Source organism: Epargyreus clarus, unplaced genomic scaffold (assembly GCF_041222505.1).
Source record: "Epargyreus clarus isolate Ecla_fem2 unplaced genomic scaffold, WU_Ecla_fem_2.2 ptg000004l, whole genome shotgun sequence".
Lineage (NCBI taxonomy): Eukaryota > Metazoa > Arthropoda > Insecta > Lepidoptera > Hesperiidae > Epargyreus > Epargyreus clarus.
Window position 1 is genome coordinate 3,550,320 of NW_027332212.1, and position 23,599 is coordinate 3,573,918.

Here is a 23,599-nt window from a genome sequence, read left to right on the forward strand (position 1 = left end):
TCCCACTAAAATAACGCTTGCGCAGTCTCTTCTTCTAGCAATACTGCTTACCAAGCTTGAGAGTCTCAAAAATTTGTGTATACGATTCATATTTACGGATTACGAAAACATAACCATGTTTCTGAATATCGCGCAAAACTCAAGTGGCTCCCAATTCGCCTTCGCCGGAATGCTCACATTCTATCTCTTCTTTATGGCGTTTTATTTAATCCGATTACCCCTCCTTACCTCAAACATCGTTTTCAATTTCTCCACGTGTCCCATGATCGATCCCTTCGCTCTACTAAAAACCTTGCTCTCACTACTCCTTCCCACTCAACTTCCTTTTACAAAAAGTTATTTACTATAGTAGCTATCCGTCTCTGGATCTCCCTTCCTGTTTCAATCCGTAACGCAAAAACATTACACTGATTCAATAATCTTGTGAAATCGCATTACTTGCAGCTCTAACCTTGTCTTCATCCCTATCCTATTCTTTCACGCCATCTCTAATCTTTCCTTTTTCCTAAAACTGTTATTACTTTTTTTCACTTTAACTGTATGTTCTATGCTATCATCAATTTACTCTTTTACTTCACTACTTTACTATTATTTAAAACAGTACTCTTATTTGCATCCTACCTATTTTTACTCATCCTTACTTTTACTCCTCATCTTAAGGTTGCCTGGAAGAGATCGCTGATTAGCGATAAGTCCGCCTATTGTATTGTTTTATGTTTGTATGTTTTCTTTATTATTTCATGTTGTGGGTACAATAAAGTATATATTATTATTATTATTACTCTTAGATTAAAGTTGGAAACCTAACCTTTACTTAATATCAACATATCACAAGTGCAATATTGACACTGCGGTTTATTAGACGCTTCAGAATGTCAAGTATCTAGTTTTCAAACTAATGGTTAAGAGGTGTTGTTTTAAGAGGTCATGGGTTATATTGCCAAATATCCCACAAAATGTGTCAACATGTTAATTTAAGATGATCATTGACACTTTTGCTTCACATCCACTTGATAAAAGTTTAAAAATATGAGTGCCAGATACAACATACAGTTAGAGACAGATAAACATAGACTAGAGATTGTTTTCGCTACCTTAGTTTAAACTGTCAAGTTTAAGGATGATTTTGTACAGGAATCTTTATAGGTATAACAGATGGTTTCTTAGTAAATTAACCTCTTAACAGCTATTATCTATATACAACCTATCTAGATTAGTGTCTACTAAAGGTTAAAAATTGGTAATTTCTATAAGGAAGGAGTCGTCAAATTTGATAGGGAAAAGATAGATTAAGAAATAAAAGCATATCTTCCTTAGCTATCCTCTGTTAAGTATATGTTACCACACTCTTTAAATCAGAACACAGCAGCGTTTAACACTGCTGCGGCAAAAATAGGCGTGGTGGTGATGCCTCCGAAGTCGAACTGCATTGATCCAACACTTAATTTTGTAATAATAATAAGTTGTCTAAACAAGTAAACACTTATTTAAATTTGATATGCCCTTAGCGTTATTGGTCGAGGGTCAATCGACTTGATTGTTTACCCAAGAAACCCAATGATCGATGGGAAACCGAAGTAATATTGCTGGACAAATAGCCTCTGACTGAGAAGTTAGACGTAGCTTTTGGACCGAAATATTACCCGTAAGGGTAAGGTGTGGTCCTTACCTTACCCTTACCAATGACATTTCCTTACTTAGGTTTCGACTTCAAATACTACTTTAATACAAAATAAAACAGTAATTATGCAGAGTAAGAATAAACCAAAATTTGGTGGACGCACTGCCACGTCTAGATATTTAGGGCATCCCTTACCATGCTGCTCCTATGCGGAACATATTATTAGACTAATTACCTAATTACTATTAAAAAAAAGAAACCTGCTACTTAATAAGCCTCTGCAATTTAAGAATCCAATCCATAAGAATATTAAAATCTCACATATGTTAAAATCCGTCATGTGGCGTGCCTATAAATAAGACATAGATATAGTTATCGCCAAACTGTTAGTCCGCTCTGAAGTTGTTGCGAGCAGGTGTAGTCATACAATTTGCTATGACGACGCGATTCATTTCTATATTCAGAGCAGACTAGCAGTTTTACGCGGACTATAGGTAGGTACATAAGTTTTTTTTATATAATATAGGAATACCAGACGCACCTAATGGTAAGTGGCTACTGCCGCTCATGAACATCCGTAATCAACCCCAGATAGGATTCGATAGCCCTACTTGAGGTCGACCGTTGATGAGCCGCTACCCCTGAAGACTGGGTTTGAAGGTCTCGGATAAGTATGTCTCCCTTACCCCACCCTTCAAACCAGAACACATCAGAGCTTAACACTGCTGTTATGAGGTAGAAATAGGTGTGGCGCTGGTGCCTCCGGAGTCGAACCACAAAGAGTTCTACTACCTACAAATTTATTCCCACAAAAGACATTACCCTCCGCCGTAGAGTAAAATTATGAAGCAATTGTTAAAACAAGTTTTAATGAACCGAAAGAAACTGTAATCTATCATCTTCTGTTTTACGCAACATCAGATAGAGGAAATGATCGGTCCATTGTCTGGGTTCGATTCCCGGCAGATGCAATCACAAGCACTTGAATGTTGCATAATCACGCGAAGCTCTGCATGGTACGTTTGTTTTTGCTTCAAATTCCCATGTTTTTAGGGAAGTATTGTACAATACAATGAATATGTTATAATGCAGAGGTTCCCAAAGTTCCGATTCCGAAGAGAGAAGAATCCGATTAGACATATAATAAGACACACACAAAAGTAAAATGTCTATGACGGTGTATTTTTATGATACTGAAGTAGCAACGAGCATGCAGTGCACCTGAAGCGGCTACTACCGACTATCACCATCAGAATTTGTAATCATCCTCAGATAAGATTAGAGTTCTACCTGAGGAAGGTAGGTAGGTTTCTATACCTTTTTTTGTTTTAGAGCGGGAAACCGTCAAAAGGTACCCGACGACGTGGGAGCGACGTTTGGGTTATGTGAGATTTTTACCGCACTAAAACCCCCGGTAGCCGTCCTCTGGGCTTGGTGGAGAACTCCGGGATCTCCGATGGAATACAACCGGAGTCCACCAAGCGCGAATCCTCTATCGCGCTGTGCCCTGCCTTGCCGGGGTTGCTTGCAGGACGGTTCGAGCTCCCACTCTTGCCGCCGGCAACTTTGGAAGCCCACTTGTAATCGCCTCTTACGACAGGCAGGGGATACCGAAGGCTTATTCTAGTCCCGGAACTACAGGGACAGGTTGCTATACCTAGAACTAAATTGGGACGCTTCGGAAAAGTAGGTATTTCTATGTCTAGATATAAACAATTTCAATGTATTATTGAGAGTTCTAGTTACCCAGTTATTATAATAGTTGTATTAAAATTACTTTCGAAAATACAAGTTAGTTTCAAAGTTACGATATCAAACATCATTGTTTCTGTTACTCATAGAAAATATGAAATTTGAAGATATGCTTGTTATTAGATCTCGAATTTAGGAATTTTGTACAATATTAGAAAAAACATGTTATTATAAATTCCTTTCTTGTACATAAAAGTCATTTTCACATGTCTTATTTTTTGTTGCGGTTATCAAAGGTATATAAATAGTGACAAAATAACTATACAGAAGTATGAAGACTGAAGATCTCAAGATTGATATTAAGTACGTGAATCGGTGAAGAAAATCATCGTGAACACTTTTAAAAGTGTGAGAAGTCTACCAATTCGCACTTGCCATCTAACTTTCAATGGACACCCGAGTCCAGCAGTGGGACAATAATGAGCCAACGACAACTTGTAAGTAATAATATAATGCAATTTTAGTGTTCTATAACACAATCTAAGACACACGAAGAACACAATCTAACACAAGAAGGTGGTAGAACCCTTTGTGGTTCTACTCCGGCGGCACCACCGCCACACCTATTTCTACCTAATAACAGCAGTGTTAAGCGCTGCTGTGTTCCGGTTTGAAGGGTATGGTAAGGGAGACCGACTTTTCCGAGGCGTTCCAGCTTAGTCCTCAGGGGTAGCGGCGCGGCAGTAGCCACTTACCATCAGGTGGACTGTATGCTCGTCTGCTACTCCTATATTATAAAAAAAAAACTAGACGCACAGCAGTGCGTCCACCAAATTCAAGGGAATACAAGCAATTCCAGAGACGCACGGCCGACCTCAGGTAGGAATATCTAATCCTATCTGGGGTTGATTACAGATGTCCATGGGCGGCAGTAGCCACATACCATTAGGTGGACTGCATGCTCGTCTGCTACTCCTATATTATAAAAAATATGATATATCATTACTAGCTATCATAACTTCTTTATCGTTGCTCTTAGAGATATGAGATTAGTTTTTAGTCATTCATAAATAAATGTAAAGGCAAATGAAGCTGTAAAAAGGGAAAAAATAATGTATGAATCATTCACAAACAAAAGGAGGTCGGTACGTATGACATAAATAGAATAATGTCGTATTTTGTATTCAATGTACCGAATAAACGGATTAACTGGGAAACCCAGTTACGTGGTTTTATGTAAGGATGTGTCATAGAGAAATTGAAAACGGACTAGAGTTTACGATCTTACATGGATCTAAAGCAAATAGGCAAACGTGGCCCGCGGTCTAGGTATGAACTGGAAAGGCTTAGACTCTAACACGCAAAGCTGTGGCGGACTAAGGTCGTCGGAGGCCCGGGGCGGAAAGTTGAATGAAGGCCCCAGTGTAAAAAGCTCGCCTGTGATTTGTTGTTTTTTTTTTCGCTAACTGATACACATTTCATAGATTGTTTGGCACTGACTACCTTTTTTTAGGAACTATGTTTGGAGGGCCCCCAGGACCGGGGGTCCAGGACGGACCGCCCATTCCGCCCCCCCTTTTAAGCCGCTTGAGACTGTTACCCTTTTTTTTTATTTACGAGGGGGAAACCTTCAATAGATACCCGGTGCCGTGGGAGCGACACAGGTTTATGTGGGATTTTTACCGCTCTAAAACCCCCCCGGTGGCCGCCCTCTACGTTGCCAAGAGGACTCCGGGATCTCCTACGGAACGCAACCGGAGTCCTCTGAACGCGTTGCCCCTTCGGGCTCCACCCAGGCGAGATCCAGGACCCGCCACACCGTCTAGTGTTTACGACGGTATGCGACCACACATACCGCCGTCCTTCCCGGAGTTGCTTACCGGACGGTTCGAGCTCCCACTCTTGCCGCCCGCAACCCCGGAAGCCCCCTTTTAGTCGCCTCTTACGACGGGGATACCGTAGCCCTATTCTAGTCCCGGGACTACAGGGACATGAGACTGTTACCCTGTCGCTTGTTAGACTGTTAACCTGTTCAGTGACGATATGGTCTGTTTGACCTTGGATCCATCACATGATGTTTTAAGAGATGGCAAAATCCTAACTAATATTTTAAATGTGAATGTGAGTCTGTCCCTGTCTGCTACACTTTCACTTCTTAACTTCTTACATAACCGATTGTTATTAAAATGAAAACGAGTGTGCAACACGTTTTTAGGGGTTTTAAATGACATAGGGTACCTTTTATCCTAAAAAAAAGTACCGATCCCAAAGGATATATAAAAACCTCTGACCACGAGCAAAACCGCGGGTAAAAGCTAGTTTTATATTTGGGAGACCTTCGATCAACGATACCAACTTGGTATTCTTGATTGAAGTGGGAGGCGGTTTTATTGTTAATCAATTTTCTTTGGTGTCAAAATTCATGCCCGGGGCGGCATGTTTAACTGCTACATAAAAGTGAATATTATGATTTGACATCCTTCTATGAATTTCCGAAATTGAATTCAGTCAATTAAATTATGTAACATCGATAATAAGAACATACCTTTAATCGACATAGGTTTTATTATTATGTTTTTGTAGTTGTTGAAAATAATTTATAAAGGTAGGCCATTTCTGTCGATTTAAGTCAATGACTTGTGCTATCGTATGAGTTACGTCATCGGGCCACGTAATTATAATAAGTACCGTGCAGAAGTACTTGCAATGTCCATACAGTTGAGCTTACGAAGATAGTAAAACTTTCCTGGTTTGGCTCCGGCACTACCGCCTTAACAACTACCATAAGATAAAATATGGTGGACTGCATGCTCATTTGGCCACCTAATGGAAAATGGTTACTGCCGCTCAATAACATCTGTATTTAGAAGGTGGTAGAACCCTTTGTGGTTCGACTCCGGCGGCACCACCGCCACACCTATTTCTGCCTCATAACAGCAGTGTTCAGCGCTGCTGTGTTCCGGGGCGTTCCAGCTTAGTCCTCAGCGGTAGCGGCGAATCTGTGGCCGACTTTAGGTAAGAATATAATCCTATTTGGGATTGATTACAGATGTCCATAGGCGGCAGTAGCCACTTACCATCAGGTGGACTGCATGCTCGTCTGCTACTCTTATATCATTAACAAACAAAAACCAAATCCATATAGGAAGAACTGGGATTCTCACTACCTCATACTCTGATCATAGATACTTTGTCTTTCCTAAAAACTAACATGATTGCTGTACATGAATCTGTACTCTGTGTATAATGCTGTACTCTTACCAAAACGCAAGAACTGATTCACGCTAAAAATAACCCACCGTTAATGAGGTCCTGGTTTAGAATTCTTATTGACAGAAAATAAGTTACTAATAATATTTTGCATCATTATCAAACATATTATAATTTGCGAAATTTGAACGCTAATATAATAAACATAAATACAAATTGAGCGCCTGATGTATTTTAAGCTGCAATTAATTTGCGCTAATAAAACGCCTGTTACTTTCAAACCGCAATTAATTTAGCCCGCAAACAAGTTGCGATCCGACGTAATAATTTAATTTGTTCGAAAACTTCTAATTACTTTCCTGTTCTATAATTATAATCGAATATAATTTGTATGATCTTGTACGCAATTCCACCACCGCTGTTTGAGTTTCACGAACCCCTTAATTTGAAAGGGTTAAAAATATATTACTTATCTCTTAATCTTATGAAGGTCAAACAACATCCATTTATGATAATAATTTTCCATATTATTTGTGTTTGTGTTTGTAATATACTCGATAATTTTAAAATTAATTTAGAAATATGTGATGTTACCTACATCACGACAATATTTCTAAATTGCATTTGTGCATGCTTGCATGTATTTTTATAACAGTAATGAAATACATACCCATTTTTACTTTTAACAAAATGTTTTCAGTTCATTTAAATAATAACAGATCATTTGAGCGCGTTGTATGCTAATTTATGTTATTATGTTGCGCGTTATTTTTTATTTAGTGGAAGAAATTACCTACTGTGAATATTTATTGCTAATTTTATACAACAGGCGCTTTCCATATCAATGTTCGTTGGGCGCGAATCTTGAGTTAAGTTTTATGTTTCTTTAACGCATGTTACGAATAATTAAAATTTGAGTAGATTAATTATTAATAACAGGCGAAAGAGGTTAACTGTAAATATTTTATTAATATCCGTAAAAGTAGAATGTAAAAACGTAGGTACATTGTAGGTAATTTTATTAGGAAAACCGTAGAGTAATATAATCAAGGTTGAGTTTTCTCTCGAAAACAGAAACTTATGAAAGAAATTTTCAAAGCTAATCAACTAAATAATTTTCGTAATTTTCTGACAGTAGCAAAATGTCTAAATATGTACTCTCAACTCCCATAAAACTATTACCTAATAATATAATATAAAAGTATAACAAAATTATAATAGGAATATTACTCACGTGTGCAGCTGCAACTGGAACCAGTTAGGGCGCTGGTTGAGTGGTTGCAAGGGTCCTGTTGAGGGCGGGCGGAAAGCTTTGAGGATTCGCTTGATAGCACGCGCTCCGACCGCCAGGATCACCATCATTGCGAAGACCACCGTCCCACCGAACACTGCCCATAGGATCTGTGAAGAATTTCTATTTTAAGCCACCATACCTTTTGAAGTTATGTTTTGTTTAGACACGCCATGACGGTGAAACGATTTTTGTAAAGGAAACGGTTACCATTCCATTACTATAATATTACTTAATATTATTCATTTACAGATATGATATGCATGCTCGTCTGCTACTCCTATATTATAAAAAGCGCTAGTCTATTATATATTAAACAAAACTATAATCGTTACGTCGATATAAGAACAGACGCGTGTTTTGTTATATTATATGTAGAAGTTTGCTACTTGTATGGTTGCGGACACCTGATGGTAGTTGGAAGTAATGTCTATTAGGTAATAAATAAATCCGTTTCAAAACCATCGATAAATAGATAATAATTGGCAAAGTGCAAGTCGAACCCGCTCCTTGAGGGAGAACCCTCAAGGAGCGGGTTCGAACAGAGGTACTACCAAAATTTTCCGCTTTTCGGTTTCTAGAGATAGAGCCCTGTGACAGACCGACAAACAGCGGAGTCTTAGTAATAGCGTTTTTACCTTTTGGGTACGGAACCCTGAAAAGTATGAAAATTAGAAACCCATTTCTATAGTAATCAATAAGAAGATTTGGAAAATCTATTATTCAGTACTTACATAACTTCCAATGGACGCTTTAGAGGATTCGGGATCTGAAAAATTAATTGTTATGAAACTTGCTTAGTGAATTAAATTTTATAAAATGTACTTCAACCTAACTTACATTTTTTTACCGTGTACTGTAACATATATATTTTGTATAGGATAAAAAAAAATGTACCTAACATTTCTTTTTATCCGTATGATTTTAAGTGTTGTTCGAAACGGCTGAATTTTTTTTATGTAATTTTTATGCATGTGTAGAGAGCTCCATATATGTTTTAAAATGTTACTTTATACTCAGTTTAAAAAAATGTTTTCTCATGAATGGAATCTTCTCTGATTAAGTTTCTCTGTTAACTTACAAATCATATAAAAGGCATTACCTACATAAAAAATATTACAAATCATCTTAATTTTCCAAAGAATAGCGTTTTAAGATAAAATTGCTTAAAAGACAGCGTATGCTTACCATAAGCTGTAGCGTTTCCAGCGGGTCCAACGCACCCCCGCTCATCAATCAAGCTTACACGGGCTAACAGCTTCAAATCCAGTATTATGTTTCTTAGTCTATCATTTTTATCTCCGCTCCGCTCCACGTCCCGCTCCCCGTTCCGCTCTCCGCCCCGCTCCCCGCTCCGCTCGACCACAGGCAGTAGCAGCCAGCGCTTGTCTTCAGGTACGGCGACGAACCCAGTAGCATCCGCTCGACGTGTTGTGGTGTGTGCAAACCACGGCGCCGGGTGTACATCGGATACCATTTGTTTACCTATACTGTGAAAGAAGGGTTCATTTTGAACAGTTTTCTCTGGGTGGCTTAGTAATGTTTCAAAGATGGTGGAATTTGTGGTTCGAATGTATTCACATACCTACAGCGTCTACGTAACGCTGCTAAAACGAGAAAATCAAAAGCTGATTACTATAATATCTTAAGCTTTAATTAGACAAGATAAAGGAAGCTTTAATCAAACAATGATTGAAGGTGGTAGAACCCTTTGTGGTTTGACTCCGGCGGCACCACCGCCACATCTATTTCTGCCTCATAACGGCAGTGTTAAGCGCTGCTGTGTTCCGGTTTGAAGGGTGTGATAAGGGAGACATACTTTTCCGACGCGTACTACCTGAGTCCTCAGGGGTAGCAGCGCATCTGTGGCTGACTTCAGGTAGGAATATCCAATCCTATCTGGGGTTGATTACAGATGTCCATGGGTGGCAGTAGCCACTTACCATCAGGTAGACTGCATGCTCGTCTGTTACTCCAATATCATAAAAAAATATATATATATTGTATTTATTTTTATTAATAATAATCCTTTCTCACTGCTCATTAAAGAACTGCGAAAAGATTCAGGGCGTAGTCAGTCAGTTTTAAAATTTTATACCAAATTGGATTTAAATACAATAGTAGAAGTAATTACTAAAGAACTTCTAAAAAGACTCAGCAAACAGAAGGCAGTGTCTGCTTCAAAATCATTCTTTATAGACGTCCCCATCCATCAGAGCATACTTAATGGAGATGGACAACCTTTCTTCACTTCGCTAAAAATCGATATTTTCGATGGTGCTAAATATATTGAATTACGTGATAGGAAAGTTTGGCGAGCTGATCCGTCTTATGTACTTATCCTATTTTCTTCCCGGCACGTGATACATTTCAATTATTTCCTCCCAAAGTAGCGACAGAATCCGATATTCTTGTTATTGCCTTTGGACGAAACAAAGTGAATACGAAATTGTATTGGAAAAATTCGTGGTATGATATTCAATCGGAAAATATTATATTTCAATTATTTTCCGAGTCTATACGTATTTATTGTATTTTATTTAAGTAATAATACTATCAGTTTACTATGTTTCGTTGTATAAAGTTTTTATCGAAATTTGCTATATTTTTCACAAATTTCTAGATTTACTGCTTCTGTTATACTGTGTATTTGTTAATAAGGTAAAGTGAAGTATGACTTCGGCGGCTCCACCACCACATTTATTTCTGCTTTAAAACAACTGTGTTTAATGATGCTTTATTATGTTTTAAGTGAAGAATTTATACGAGGCATTCCATTTAAGTCTTCAGGATACACTAATGTGCTAATTCCTAATGGGATTGACCTCACTTTAATCTTATTAAAAGTTGATTGCCGTCAATTAAGTGAACTGCTTAGTCATGTATTAATTTAATTATCAAAAATGACTACTTCCGATCAGGTGTACTGGATTACTTTTGAATGTTAATTGTGTACGCAATGGTGTAATCGAGTTCCTTGTACGGTCACCTGATTGCCTGAGTGTAAGCACTTCATTAAATAAAGTTACTAGACTTAATATATAAACTTAAGTAGTTATCCCCATATAATAAATGTTCCCATCTTACGACGTTACCAAAATACTTGTGGCCACCCAAGCAATAAGGAAATAATACTTTACAGATATATTAGAAGCCATCAATTACTCAAATGACACTAATGACCTAAGCAACAAACATATAGCTCTAAAGACAAATGGTAACTGGGATCGAAATAACTAAAATTTAATTTTGTATACATTTACAAGATTTATGCCTATTTTTATAACCCTCTAAAAATCATTGGATACTGTTATAAATTTATAATTTTATCGTGTTTGCAATTTCGTTAAATTTAATGTATCATTAGCATGTCGATTATTTAGAAATAACCAAAATGTGAAATTTTGAAGATTCTAAAATTAATCATATTATTTATACAGACATTTCGTAAATTAAACGTAAGAGCCTTCTTAAATTAATTATTTCCATATGGCTTTGTTGAATCATTTAGGCTTACATTTTTATGAATATCGGCTACTTTATTTCCTTGTGTCAAACCACTTTTCCATTTTTCGACTAACATCATCCCAACTCACATTATAAATGCGAATGTGAGTTTGTATGTTTGTTTGCTGCACGTTCACGCCTCAACTACAAAACCGATTGTCATACAATTTTGTACACATGCTGTCATAGATTCAGAAAAGGACATAGTACCTTTATCCCGAAAAAGTTCCGTCCGCGAGGTATACATTTATACCGAGGTATTTATTTATATTTATAGGTATTATTTTTACGAGGTATACCTTTGACTCTGAGCGAAGCCGTGAGTAAAAGTTAGTCATTCTATAAGTAGCTGTATTATATTAAAATCGAGAATTTGTCATTATTTAATAAGGTAAAAGTGGTGATTCTAAAAGCGTACGGATTATAGAATTTAATCGTATATTTTGGCTAGGGACGCTAGTACTGTACTTAAACCTGAACTGCGTAGGCGTGAAGGGCGTAGGCGTATGTTCCACGGCTTCTATACTCCGTAAAATATTAATATTTTATTATATAGATAATATTATCAGCATGAATGTCGACGTTAGATCGTAAAACTCCAAATTAAATAACTCATGAAATAGGCGTCACGTATAAACAATTTTGATCTTTTCATTTTATGTTTTATTTATGTACGTAGATATGTAGTATATTATTTGTTAACTTCTATTATTAATACTCAATCTAAGTCAATTTTGCCTACCAAAGACAGTTCGAAAGTTTCTAGTATGCAAAAATTGTAAAATATTAACCGTTGGTAACCAAAACATTGATAGATTAATTTTACTAATAACAGGCATAAGTTGTCATGAATGTACTTAATTAACTTCATTTTTGAGTATCAATCATCAATTAATCTGGAGTAGGAACCAATCCCATCGTATTTTATCCTACCCAACTCCAAGAGTTCTGCTTAATATTGACCATATATGAACTTGACCCTTGAGGTATGTAAGTGCCTCTGTCTTGCCTTTCAAATACATATTAGCTTAGCTGCTTAGCAACGTTATTATGAAGCACATAATATAGTGGAGTAACGCACTAATATAGAAGCACCACACCTTAGGCGATGTAAAAATGTAATGCAGGCCTGTGGTTCTACTTCTGGTGTATCGTCTAAAAATCTAAATCTTATCTAAACACAAAAAAGAAACTTACAAACCTAATAAAGTAATACTGTTTCCGTAGCCTCGGTGGTAAGCGGAGCGGCTCTGGGGGCACGGGCAGCGACCATGTGACGTTGACGTAAAGCTCCTCGCGCACGAAGAGTGCACGCGCGGTCACCACCGGCGTCGGCAACCGCCGCGCGTGGGCGCACGAACACACGCCGGCCACGCATTCTGTAAGGAGCAGTTGTTTAGTGTGGACTGTAGATTTATAAAGAAGTCGTTCATGTTTAAGCCGACAAATATAAGGATTTTAATTGTTTTTCATTTTTTATTCAAATACTAATAATAATATCATCATCATCATCAACCCATTATTGTCGCACTGCTGGGCACGGGTCTCCTCTCAGAATGAGAAGGATTACCGGATTCACCGCGCTGGCCAAGTGCGTATTGGTAGATTTCACATACCTTTGAGATTTTTTTATTAATCTCTTGCAGGTTTCCTCACGATGTTTTCCTTTGCCGTTTTAGCAAGTGATAATTAATTTCTAATACGCACATAATTTCGAAAAATCAGAGATGCGTGTCTGGGATGAACGTCGGACCCCTCGATCGAAAGACCGAGTTTCTTAACCACTAAGCTATCACTGCTAATAATATAGCAAACGAAAATGCAGTCCACCTTATACAACAATACAACCCCCAATAAGATTTTCCTAAGGACTACATAGGGTCGCCTCGGATAAATGTCACCCTTCAAACCAGAACACAGAAGTGCTGAACACTGTACAGTAGTTATTAGGCAGAAAAAGTTTAATAAAATAAATATTATTTCGAAGCGTAGAAAATGTGTTATTCTGATCCAATTTCATAATTTTTATAATATTTGTTTGTAAAATAAGAGGTTACTGACTAGAAATAATTAGTAACAAGGAGTATTTTTAGAAAAATACGAGGCAAGCAAACTTGGCGAGCGTGGGCAACAGTCGGGCGACAAACCCGCGACGTTTGTAATGAACTCTATTTGATAATGGATACGTTATTTAAATACAGAGTTCCCAAAAATGTTTATTAGGAAGAAAATAATAATAAGTAAGAATACTTCTATATTTTTTAATGTTTATTTTTTGGCCTGAATGCGTTTTTCCAAAATTTGACGCCGCTTAAAATCTACATTTTATTAGTCACTTTTAATTAATTTCTCTCGAAAAAACTCAAAATCATAGTATTTTTTACAAATAGATCAAACGATAATGAATCAAACTAGGTATTAAAAGAATATGCTAGATGTTCTTATCATATCTAAGTATCTGAATTTCTAATTCTTACTAACCAAATGGGTAGTGCTGAAAGTAAACTTATCGATAAGATGAACCTGTGAAATCTCATGATACACGAACGAGTAATTGGCATATTTATGAAACAATTTCGATAAATTCTTGATCGGTATGTTAAGTGATTTACGAATATTAGGCACTTGTGAACAAAATTTGGATTTATTAAAGAAATTTGCAAGGTAGATGTAAAAACGCTAGAATGAATTGCTATTAATGCGCTGTTAAAGTTAAGATTAATTTCTCGCGAACACACATAGACCAGAAATAAACATATGTCCTCCCACACACGTCATATGATCAGTCTGTTGGGAAAAATTCAGATTGGAGTGGCGAAAGATAGGGATGCAACTATTGTATCAAAAGTTCGATAATATCGACCCTAAAATATCTAAATAAAAGCTATCGAAAAAATACTGTCTAAAACTTAGTTTGTTGCTTCTTAGACGAATAAATTTTAAAAATGTCGTTAAGCTAGACTTTTAAGTTATATATTTTTTAATTCAATGGTCTTTGCATTTGTGGGCAAATTAGTTCCGAGTTGTAAGTGCGATGAAAGTTTTCAAATATCGGTAAATCGATATTCTCGTATTGACACCTTAGATACTTATCGTTTGTTGGTATTGTTAGACATAAATATCGATATTTGTATCGATTAGTGATGTAACGAATGTTGGATTTTTCACATTCGCGAATGCGAATGCGATTGCGAATATTTATCTTCAACATTCGCGAATGCGAATGCGAATATTTTAAAATTTCAAAAATGCGCGCGTAAAATGTTTGACAGGTTTGACGTTTCGTGTCGGCCATATATATTTTGAACATAGCCGAGCTGATATTGGTTAATTGAATGAATATAATCACAGAAAGTTAAGTATTATTTGTTTTGTTTTTTAAGTTTATATTTCATTTCTCAGATACATAAAGTGCAATGAAAAAATATAGGTACTTTTAAAGCCAAAGGTTATTAATACTTAATACATTAGATATATAAAGTTTAATAATTTTGTTTTAAGTAATTGTTTAGTTTTTTAGTACATAGAAATTGTAAACGTTATTTAAAATGGTTGTAAAGTAATAATATACTACTAAATAAATACAAACCTAGTTATAACAAGGCTGATTAATGTTAGACTTGATAAGATCTCTGAAGTTCTTGTTTTCATAAATGAGACTTAAATTTAGAATGTAGAAGTATGATTTAATAATAATATCTAAGTGTTATTTATTGTATGTTATTTCATATGCATGCATATAATAATTTCCTTTTTGATTATTAAAAACATTCGCTAAATATTCGCATAATTTTCGCGAATGCGAATGCGAATGCGAATATTGAAAAATATGCGGATATTCGCGAATGCGAATGCGAATGCGAATATCCGTTACATCACTAGTATCGATACTTTCATCAACGTACATCCCTAGCGGAAGGAACCTTTGCGCTAATTTCTATTACGTTATTTATGCAGTTATTTTTTGTGGGCTAAACAGACGAATAGAATTTTGAAGCCATTGTTTTTGGGTTTGCTTATGAAGTTTTTTTATGTTCTCTGTTGCTGTTTTAATCTTGCGTCCTACTCTCATCCGGTTATCATCAGAAGATTTTTGATATACCTTTTTAAGCGTTAAGATAGTGCCCTGTTTTGCCACGGCTGCGGAGGGAAATGTTTTTTGAGCCTTTTTTTTATATAGGAGTAGCAGACGAGAATACAGTCCACTTGGTGGTAAGTGGCTACTGCCGCCCATGGACATCTAATTAACCCCAGATAGGATTAGATATTCCTACGTGAGGTCGGCCACAATTGCTCCACTACCTACTCTTGAGGACTAAGCTGGAACGCCTCGGAAAAGTGTGTCTCCCTTACCACACCGTTCAAACCAGAACACAGCAGCGCTTAACACAGCTGTTATTAGGTAGAAATAGGTGGGGCGGTGATACCGCCGCAGTCGCACCACCTTAAAAAACCCTAATAAGTATGTATTATTTTTCGTCACGCCCTACAACTAAAACGACTTGACAGCATGTCATATATGTGTCGCAGGATTTATCTAGATCGTAACATCTGGAGGCATGGCAGTGCCTCCGCCAAGTCGAGCCAAAAAAGCGGCACGGCCTAGAGTATATTTTCAAGCAGACGCATTTTATTTTCATCATAATTACTAGTACGGGTTCAAAATCAGTTCAGGCGTATGATTTATTCTAAGACTGACCTTTGATAATTCCGGTTATGGGTACCGGAAATATTTTCTTTATTACAAGACCCATTACCGATCTAATAATAAATCACTGATCTAACAACTGATCGGAAGCTAATAGCCCGTCATTGAATCCAAAATACCTATTCTGTTATCTAGAAGCAAAATTTGCGTTGATAGAATGTACCATAGAACAAATAGCGAATAGAAGAGACGCATATATTATGCTCTTATATATACTTCTTTACACATTTAGAATTGTAACAAACGAAATTAAAAAAGTCAATATACAAAATAGTTTTAACTTACACAAGCCCGGTGTTAGCGGAATTTAAAATGTATCTATGTATCTGCAAGTTCATATCACCCATTCCAATATATCGGATTTATTAATCGTTATTTTAGTTTTGATTAAACATAACAGTGATATGTACCATTTTTTATATAATAACATATGTATTTGAAATTTTGTTTAAACTCTACAACAGCGACATCATTCTGACAGTACGTTGAACATTATATAGTACAGAATAACAGTTTTATCAAATTTAAACTACTTATTCATATCGCAGAGTGACGACTGATTTTTATACAATTGAGCATACGCCATTTCTATTGCTTATTTGCTCTTTGGTTTTGTTCTGGTTATACCGACATAGTTTGAGTAAACTAAAGAAACAATACAACACTGTAGAGTAAGATATTCTAGTTTAGTAAATGGTTGTATGTTAAGGTTATTATTTAAGTAGTTTAGTTGTTATATGAGATGGCTATATTAGTTGTAAGACTTGTGAGCTGTGTTACATAACAATAACGCTTTCTACACGCATAGATTCACACTAGGACTTTCATGTGTGGGTGCCATGGACATACACAAGACGAATACATAATATACAGGTACACCTAGGCCTAGGATAGAAATCTAAACTCATTATTTGGATACCTATCTGGCCGGGGATTGAACCCGGAACCGCCTGGATGTCAAACACGCATGGTGTGGGCCACCACGCGACTTGTTTAATCGACGAGATATTTTACTGTATACTTCAGACGAACAAAGCATGAATAAAAACTAAATAATCGATATTGTTTATATGAATGTGTGTGTGTACGTGCGTGTGTGCGCGCGGGTGGGTGCGTGCGCGTTTTTGTGTGTCTGTGAAATCGTACCCTTAACCGCTACTTACAACACTCAAAATTTCTCTGGTCCCCAGCAGCCCATCATTAAGCCTCCAATGCCCACTTTGAGAACCACTGGCCAACTCGTTCACACGCATTTTTCGTTCACGTCATCATGATAACAAATTTGATATATTATAAACAGAAATCGTGATTTATACACTTACACTCTGTTTTACGTCAGTCCGCATTCAAGAATCCATCAGGCCTACAATTTACGACAGTGCGAACGAAACTTGATCGATTGATAAGACATACGTAAATCAATGTGTTTACTATTGCGTACTTACAATAATAGATGTATTAAGGGTTCTGCCACAGTATAAGGATATATACAGTGTTTTATCTTCATACAAACGCACGAAACGCAAGCCACGCCTACTCGCCTCGAGGTTAGTAATCACTTGGTATACGCACTGTCGTGAATGTGCCACAGTGACGAGCGGGTGATGTGGCGGTTTTTTAAGAAGTATATTTTTTTTGTTTCTACTACTACTACTACTACTACTACTACTACTAAATTAGATTAGTTTTTTTTAATTAATATAATTAGATATTTTAAAAAATACGTATGATTGTTGTAATTTTGGTTCAGTAGACTAACACCTGGTTTGTCCCTGTAGTTCCGGGACCAGAATAGGGCTACGGTATCCCCTGCCTGTCGTAAGAGGCGACTAAAAGGGGCTTCCGGGGTTGCGGGCGGCAAGAGTGGGAGCTCGAACTGCCCGGCTAGTGACCCCGGGAAGGACGGCGGTATGTGTGGTCGCATACCGTCGTGCCCACCAGACGGTGTGGCGAGCGTCAAGCTCACCTGAGCAGAGCCCGATGGGGCAACGCGCTAAGAGGACTCCGGTTGCGTTCCTTTGGAGATCCCGGAGTTCTCTACGCAGCGCCGAGGACGGCCACCGGGGGGGTTTTAGTGCGGTAAGAATCCCACATAACCCCGTGCCGCTCCCACGGCATAGGGTACCTTTTGAAGGTTTCCCCCTCGTAACCAAAAAAAAAAAAAAAAAAAGACTAACACTTGGTTAGTTTGTTATTTGAGGTTATCCCTCTTCTGAATTAATAGAATAAAACTATTTCTTCGACCAATTTACAACTTTTATTATTCCCGCGCAAAATAAAACTCGAAACTGTTGATAAACGAAGGGCACAACGCACGCGTCGTATTTATTCGTCGTCGCGCGGCGCAACAAAGGCTTAGGGCGTGGCTTAGCAGCCTTTCGGCACCCGTTTGTTCGCGCGATATGCCGCCGAGGGACTATTCTGAATGAGGTAATATAAATATTAGAAAATGAGAATTGATCTTAATTTATTTAGATCAAAATTTTATTATCGTTGTATTATTTTAATATCGTCAAAAATAAGAAATTACCATTTGAAAGATATTTTCTTGATAGGTCGACACCTTTGTTTACATTTTGGACACCCAATTATGAATCGGAGTATAGATTAAAATTATTATTAAATATTGTATTAAAAATTAAACTAAATATTGCATAATCTATGTTAATTTATAAGCTATCATGTCGAACATCCTTACTAATATTATAAGTCCGAAAGTAACTCTGTCTGTCTGTCTGGTTGTCTCTTCTTCACGCCTAAACCACTGAACCGATTTTAATGAAATTTTGTACAAAGATAATCTGAGACCCGAGTAAGGACATAGGATAATTTTTATCCCGGAAATCCCACGGGAACTAGGGATGGCGATCTAAGATCGATTAATCGGAGAATCGATCTTTTGGACTAACAAAATCGATTACTTTAATCGATATTAGTAAGGATTGAATCGTAAACTATGCGTTTGATCAAGTGATGATCTTTAGCAAAGTTGTTATCCATGAGGCCACGAAGGTTCCAGAGTTGGTAAGACCAATTTTCGCCAGATGGTGCCACTGTCGTTCCAATGAAGGCACGAATTTTCATTTTTATGTATGTTAGTATGTCATATTATTTTCTTTTAAACGCGGGCGAAGCCACGGGCAAAAACTAGTATTTCATATTTTATTGTTGTAACTGTCAAGTACCCAATTATAAGAATAGTTTTTATTACGTAATATATACATATTAAAAAACATAACATGCATTTTCATTCAACACTTTCTATATAATTTACTATAACATTAATTTGTTTAAATAAAAAAATACAACATTTACATTCAAAAATTAAAAATAAAGTCAAGTATGCAGATGTAATTAAAAAACTGTAGGCAGGCAGCCCTAACGCGTAACCTTGCCCAGCGCAACCGTAGGTATCTAATTCAAGGTCAGGGCCGAGTTAAAATACTGTATATATCCTTATACTGTGGTTCTACTTTATGTAATGGTCAATCAATGGCTGTAACTCAGTCCTATTTATGTAACTGTAAATAGAAGTCGTAAAGTGATTCGTTTGAAGGGTTTGGTAACAGAGATGTTACATAAGACATTCTTACTTTATCCTAAGGCATAGCAAACCATCTTCACGCGCTCAGAACGAGTCCTATTTCGATAACAAATCTATAAGTGGTGACCTAATTAATAGCATGCTAATAAGCTACTTTGACTTAAGACATCTGAAATAACTGCTTAAAATTAATTTATTTATCCTTAATGATATGGTGGTAGAACGCGTTGCTTTGACTTCGGAGGCACCACCGTTCTACCTATTTCTGCTTAATAAAAGTAGTATTCAGTGCTGATGTGTTCCTGTTTGAAGTGAGTGGTAAGGGAGATACATATACTTATCCGAGGGGTTCAGACTGAATACTCAGGGGTAGTAACGCGTATTCAACCGACCTCAGGTAGGTCTCTTACTTATCTGGCTGATTACAGTCCATGGGCAGCAGTAGCAACTTAGCATCAGGTGGACTGCATGCTCGTCTGCTCATCCTGTATTATAAAGAAACTATATAAATATTATATAATATAATCAGTTACAAACCATCTAATTCTACATCCAAGTTAGCTGAAGTGTGTCCATCCCAGGGATGCGCTATCAAGCGCACCCGGTAAGTACAACCTGGACGCACCGCACATCCTTCGGGAACTGGGCTCGGGAACTCGGGAACTAGCTTCCATCTTGCCATCTAGACAAAAGAAAACATAGTATTAGTAAAAGTGCGATCTGTCATATCTCTTTATATGTTTCAATTCTAAATTTACTAACTAAAATTACTAGCTAACTTGGTTTGAATAATAGTAATTGTGGTGTTCACACCACTAAAATTATTATCCCACTGCTGGGCACGAATCTCCTCTCAGAATAAGAAGGACTGACATACGTATAGAATTGTTTATGAAAAGAAATTTGTACCATGAAAAAACATTGTTAAAATTTCTTAACGTTTTTTAAATGTCTTTTTAATATTTTTGGAATATTTAGATTTAGGGTTTTTAGGAATGAATTTATTATTAGAATAATAGCATTAAATTTATTGGTTCAAATGCAAGATTTCTTATCTAATCCAAATAAGATACTAACACCTGGTATGTTATACTCGTAGCAGAGGTTGGAGCGACAGTCGACTGTCATCGTTGTGCTGTTCACCTCCAATGAATATCCTCTAACGGGCGGTCCTGTGATAAAAAAATACGATTGAAGTTATTTCTATAGAAGAATGAAACGGGCGTGCCGCACAATTTTTAAATGGTGTACCTTACATTGACCTGTGCAACTAATTTAAAGAGATTTTTTTCATTCAGGATTCATGTTCTTTGTATATAATAACAATCAATGGGTCAAAATAAAAAAACTGCGATGTGTCGTTGCCGTAAGGCGTGTCTGAAAAAGAAAATTATCTTTTTCCGAAAATTCTCCCAACAAATTCAATTACACACAATTATGCGAATATCCAAATATTCATAATTATTTACCCATAGGCGGTTCCCAAGTGACGTTGAAGGCCAGCTCGTGGTGCGAGCGATGCAGGGGTACTGGGTAGACGGAGAGTCCACGAGGAACCCCGGCGTGGACTACCGGATACCCGTTGGGTGCGTCGAACCCCTGGAACAATGGAAGGTCATGCCAAGGTTTCAACTACAAAGGTTATGTGGAAAAAACTTTATTCCTTACTTTAATACCTACTGCATCAGAGAAAAAATCCTTTTTGTTATGATACTTATATTACTTAGTTATTAACTCATTTGCAAGATACACTGAATATTCACTTTTTATTATTACAATATTATAGATACCTAAGATTAGATTCCTACTACCTATCTACCTACCTACCTACCTATCTACAAGATATTTTAGTAATGTCAGGTATTTCCTAAAATAAAATTAGATGTGACTTTAAACTGCTCGAACATTAGTAAGTTTATTATTTCTCGTGCTTCCCGTGCACAATTTTTGAATTTTCCGCAGATTTTCTAAATAGTGTCAGAGTAAAAATAGAATTTCCCGTCCTCTACCTTTGTGTAAAAGTCAAAACCGACTACTTCAATCTCAAAATGAGCTCGTAAAACTAGACACTAGATTTAAAATGTTCTATGTTTCCTACTTAAGAGTCAAATCAAATCAAATCAAATCTTTTTTATTGTGAAAAATATATATAACAATAGGCCTTAATTGAAAACAAAGATTTATCTATTTTCCCGCCACAAATAGGCGCACAATAATGGAATACACATTTTAAATTTATACATATACTTAATTACAATTTAAAATTTGCAGCTGATCAAAGAAGTTCATGGATGGCAGTGATAACAAGGCAAATAAACTGCTCATTGTTACTTGAATAAAAAAAAAATTAAATAAATTATAGTTCTCCGAATTCATATAATACTATCTAGTACATGATACATCTACATGACACTTGAAAACCCTATTTAAATTAAACATTTCCAAAAATAGTTAAGACAAACCGACAGATTGGAAATAATAAACTACGTATAGTTCGATTCATAATTAGGTGTCCAAAATGTAAACAAAGGTGTTGACCTATCAAGAAAATATGTTTCAAATGGTAGTTTCTTATTTTTGTCAATATTCAATGAATTTAACGATAATGAAATAATATTCTAAATATATTAAAATCAACTCACATTTTGCAATATTCATATTAACTCAATTTCATTAAATACAGTAATAATGATAAAAAACAAGATTTATGATAGAAAATTAAATTGAGATAATGGTAACACAATCGGGATCCAAAACATTTTTTGTGCCGCCATTTTTAGGTTTCGTAATTGATATTATTCATTTTTGTGATCGTGGTCGAACTCGAATGTTTTCTAGTTTTCATAACGCGTTTTTTTAAATTGTGTGCAGTTATTAAATTTTTTTTTGTTGAGTTTGTGAAAGTTTTCGTTTCTTGTTAATTTGTTATAGTTTGCAATACCTGTAATCGTATTTTGACAATGACATTTCTTTGTTTACATTTTGGACACCTAATTATGAATCAGACTATATAGTATTATTGTTTCATCGAGTTGTATCATTTATGTTGAAGGGTTTACGGAAGGACCGGAAACGGAAAGGCGCAGACAGGCGTGAGCGTCACCGATTAGACGTAGAGTCAACTCACCCTCGGTGACCCTATTTTGGAGCAAAACGAAGTCCAAATTGTTTTTGTGTTGGTTTGGGTGTATATTACTGTACAGTATATATGTACACTGTACACTGTATATTATAAAAAATATATAAAATCAGTTACCAAAGTTTATAGCTATATATAAACGTTGGTCGCGGTTTATTGTGAAGTAGTTTTATGCTAACTTATGTATGGATTTCTCACACACGTATGAATTTATATTGAAGGTGGTAGAACCCTTTGTGGTTTGACTCCGGCGGCACCACCACCACACCTATTTCTGCCTAATAACAGCAGTCTTAGGCGCTGTTGTGTGCTGTTTTGAAGGGTGTGGTAAAGGAGACATACTTTTCCGAGGCGTTCCAGCTTAGTCCTCAGGGCGGCGCATCTGTGGCCGACCTCAGGTAGGAATATCTAATCCTATGTGGGGTTGATTACAGATGTCCATGGGCGGCAGTAGCCGCTTGTAGCCGTAACTTGCTCATTTAAATTAAATTTTTATATTGCCTGAGAAATTTAAATTAGAATAAACATTGCTACTTCCTTCTCCCAAAGAAGTTAACAACCTACTGGCTTTCCGAGGCCTATGACCAAATCCATTCCCGCTTCTAGAGATCAGTAGGTATAGTAAACCTTGATTTACTATTAAATTTCAAAACTATCTAAAAATACATAAAAACATGGCGTGTTAGTGTAATGTAGCTGTTAAATATTTTTTAAATCACAAAATGATGTTGAAATATTTAGTGAATCATTTTTTATTCACGCTCCAGGAGTATAAATGTTCTTACGAGCATACATTATTGTTTTATTTATATTATATGTACTAGTATCAGTTATAAACGTAAATATTTATAATAATTAATACAATTAAACAAATAATGGCCCATCTG

At 36.4% G+C, this 23,599-nt stretch overlaps 1 protein-coding gene across 1 annotated transcript in view; it reads right to left on the minus strand.

Annotated features, from left to right (window-relative positions):
* The window catches only part of LOC140756999 (fibroblast growth factor receptor 4), a 125,094-nt gene extending 101,788 nt beyond the window's left edge, over positions 1–23,306 (minus strand). The window contains exons 1-8 of the mRNA XM_073092551.1: positions 23,277–23,306; positions 21,043–21,172; positions 20,651–20,745; positions 20,111–20,255; positions 12,523–12,700; positions 9,003–9,304; positions 8,549–8,583; positions 7,758–7,924 (exon numbers count right to left, since the gene is read on the minus strand). Of these exons, the coding sequence (XP_072948652.1) occupies positions 7,758–7,924; positions 8,549–8,583; positions 9,003–9,304; positions 12,523–12,700; positions 20,111–20,255; positions 20,651–20,745; positions 21,043–21,172; positions 23,277–23,306 (1,082 nt within the window). The remainder of the gene's footprint in view (positions 1–7,757; positions 7,925–8,548; positions 8,584–9,002; positions 9,305–12,522; positions 12,701–20,110; positions 20,256–20,650; positions 20,746–21,042; positions 21,173–23,276) is intronic.
* Between the last annotated feature and the right edge of the window lie 293 nt (positions 23,307–23,599).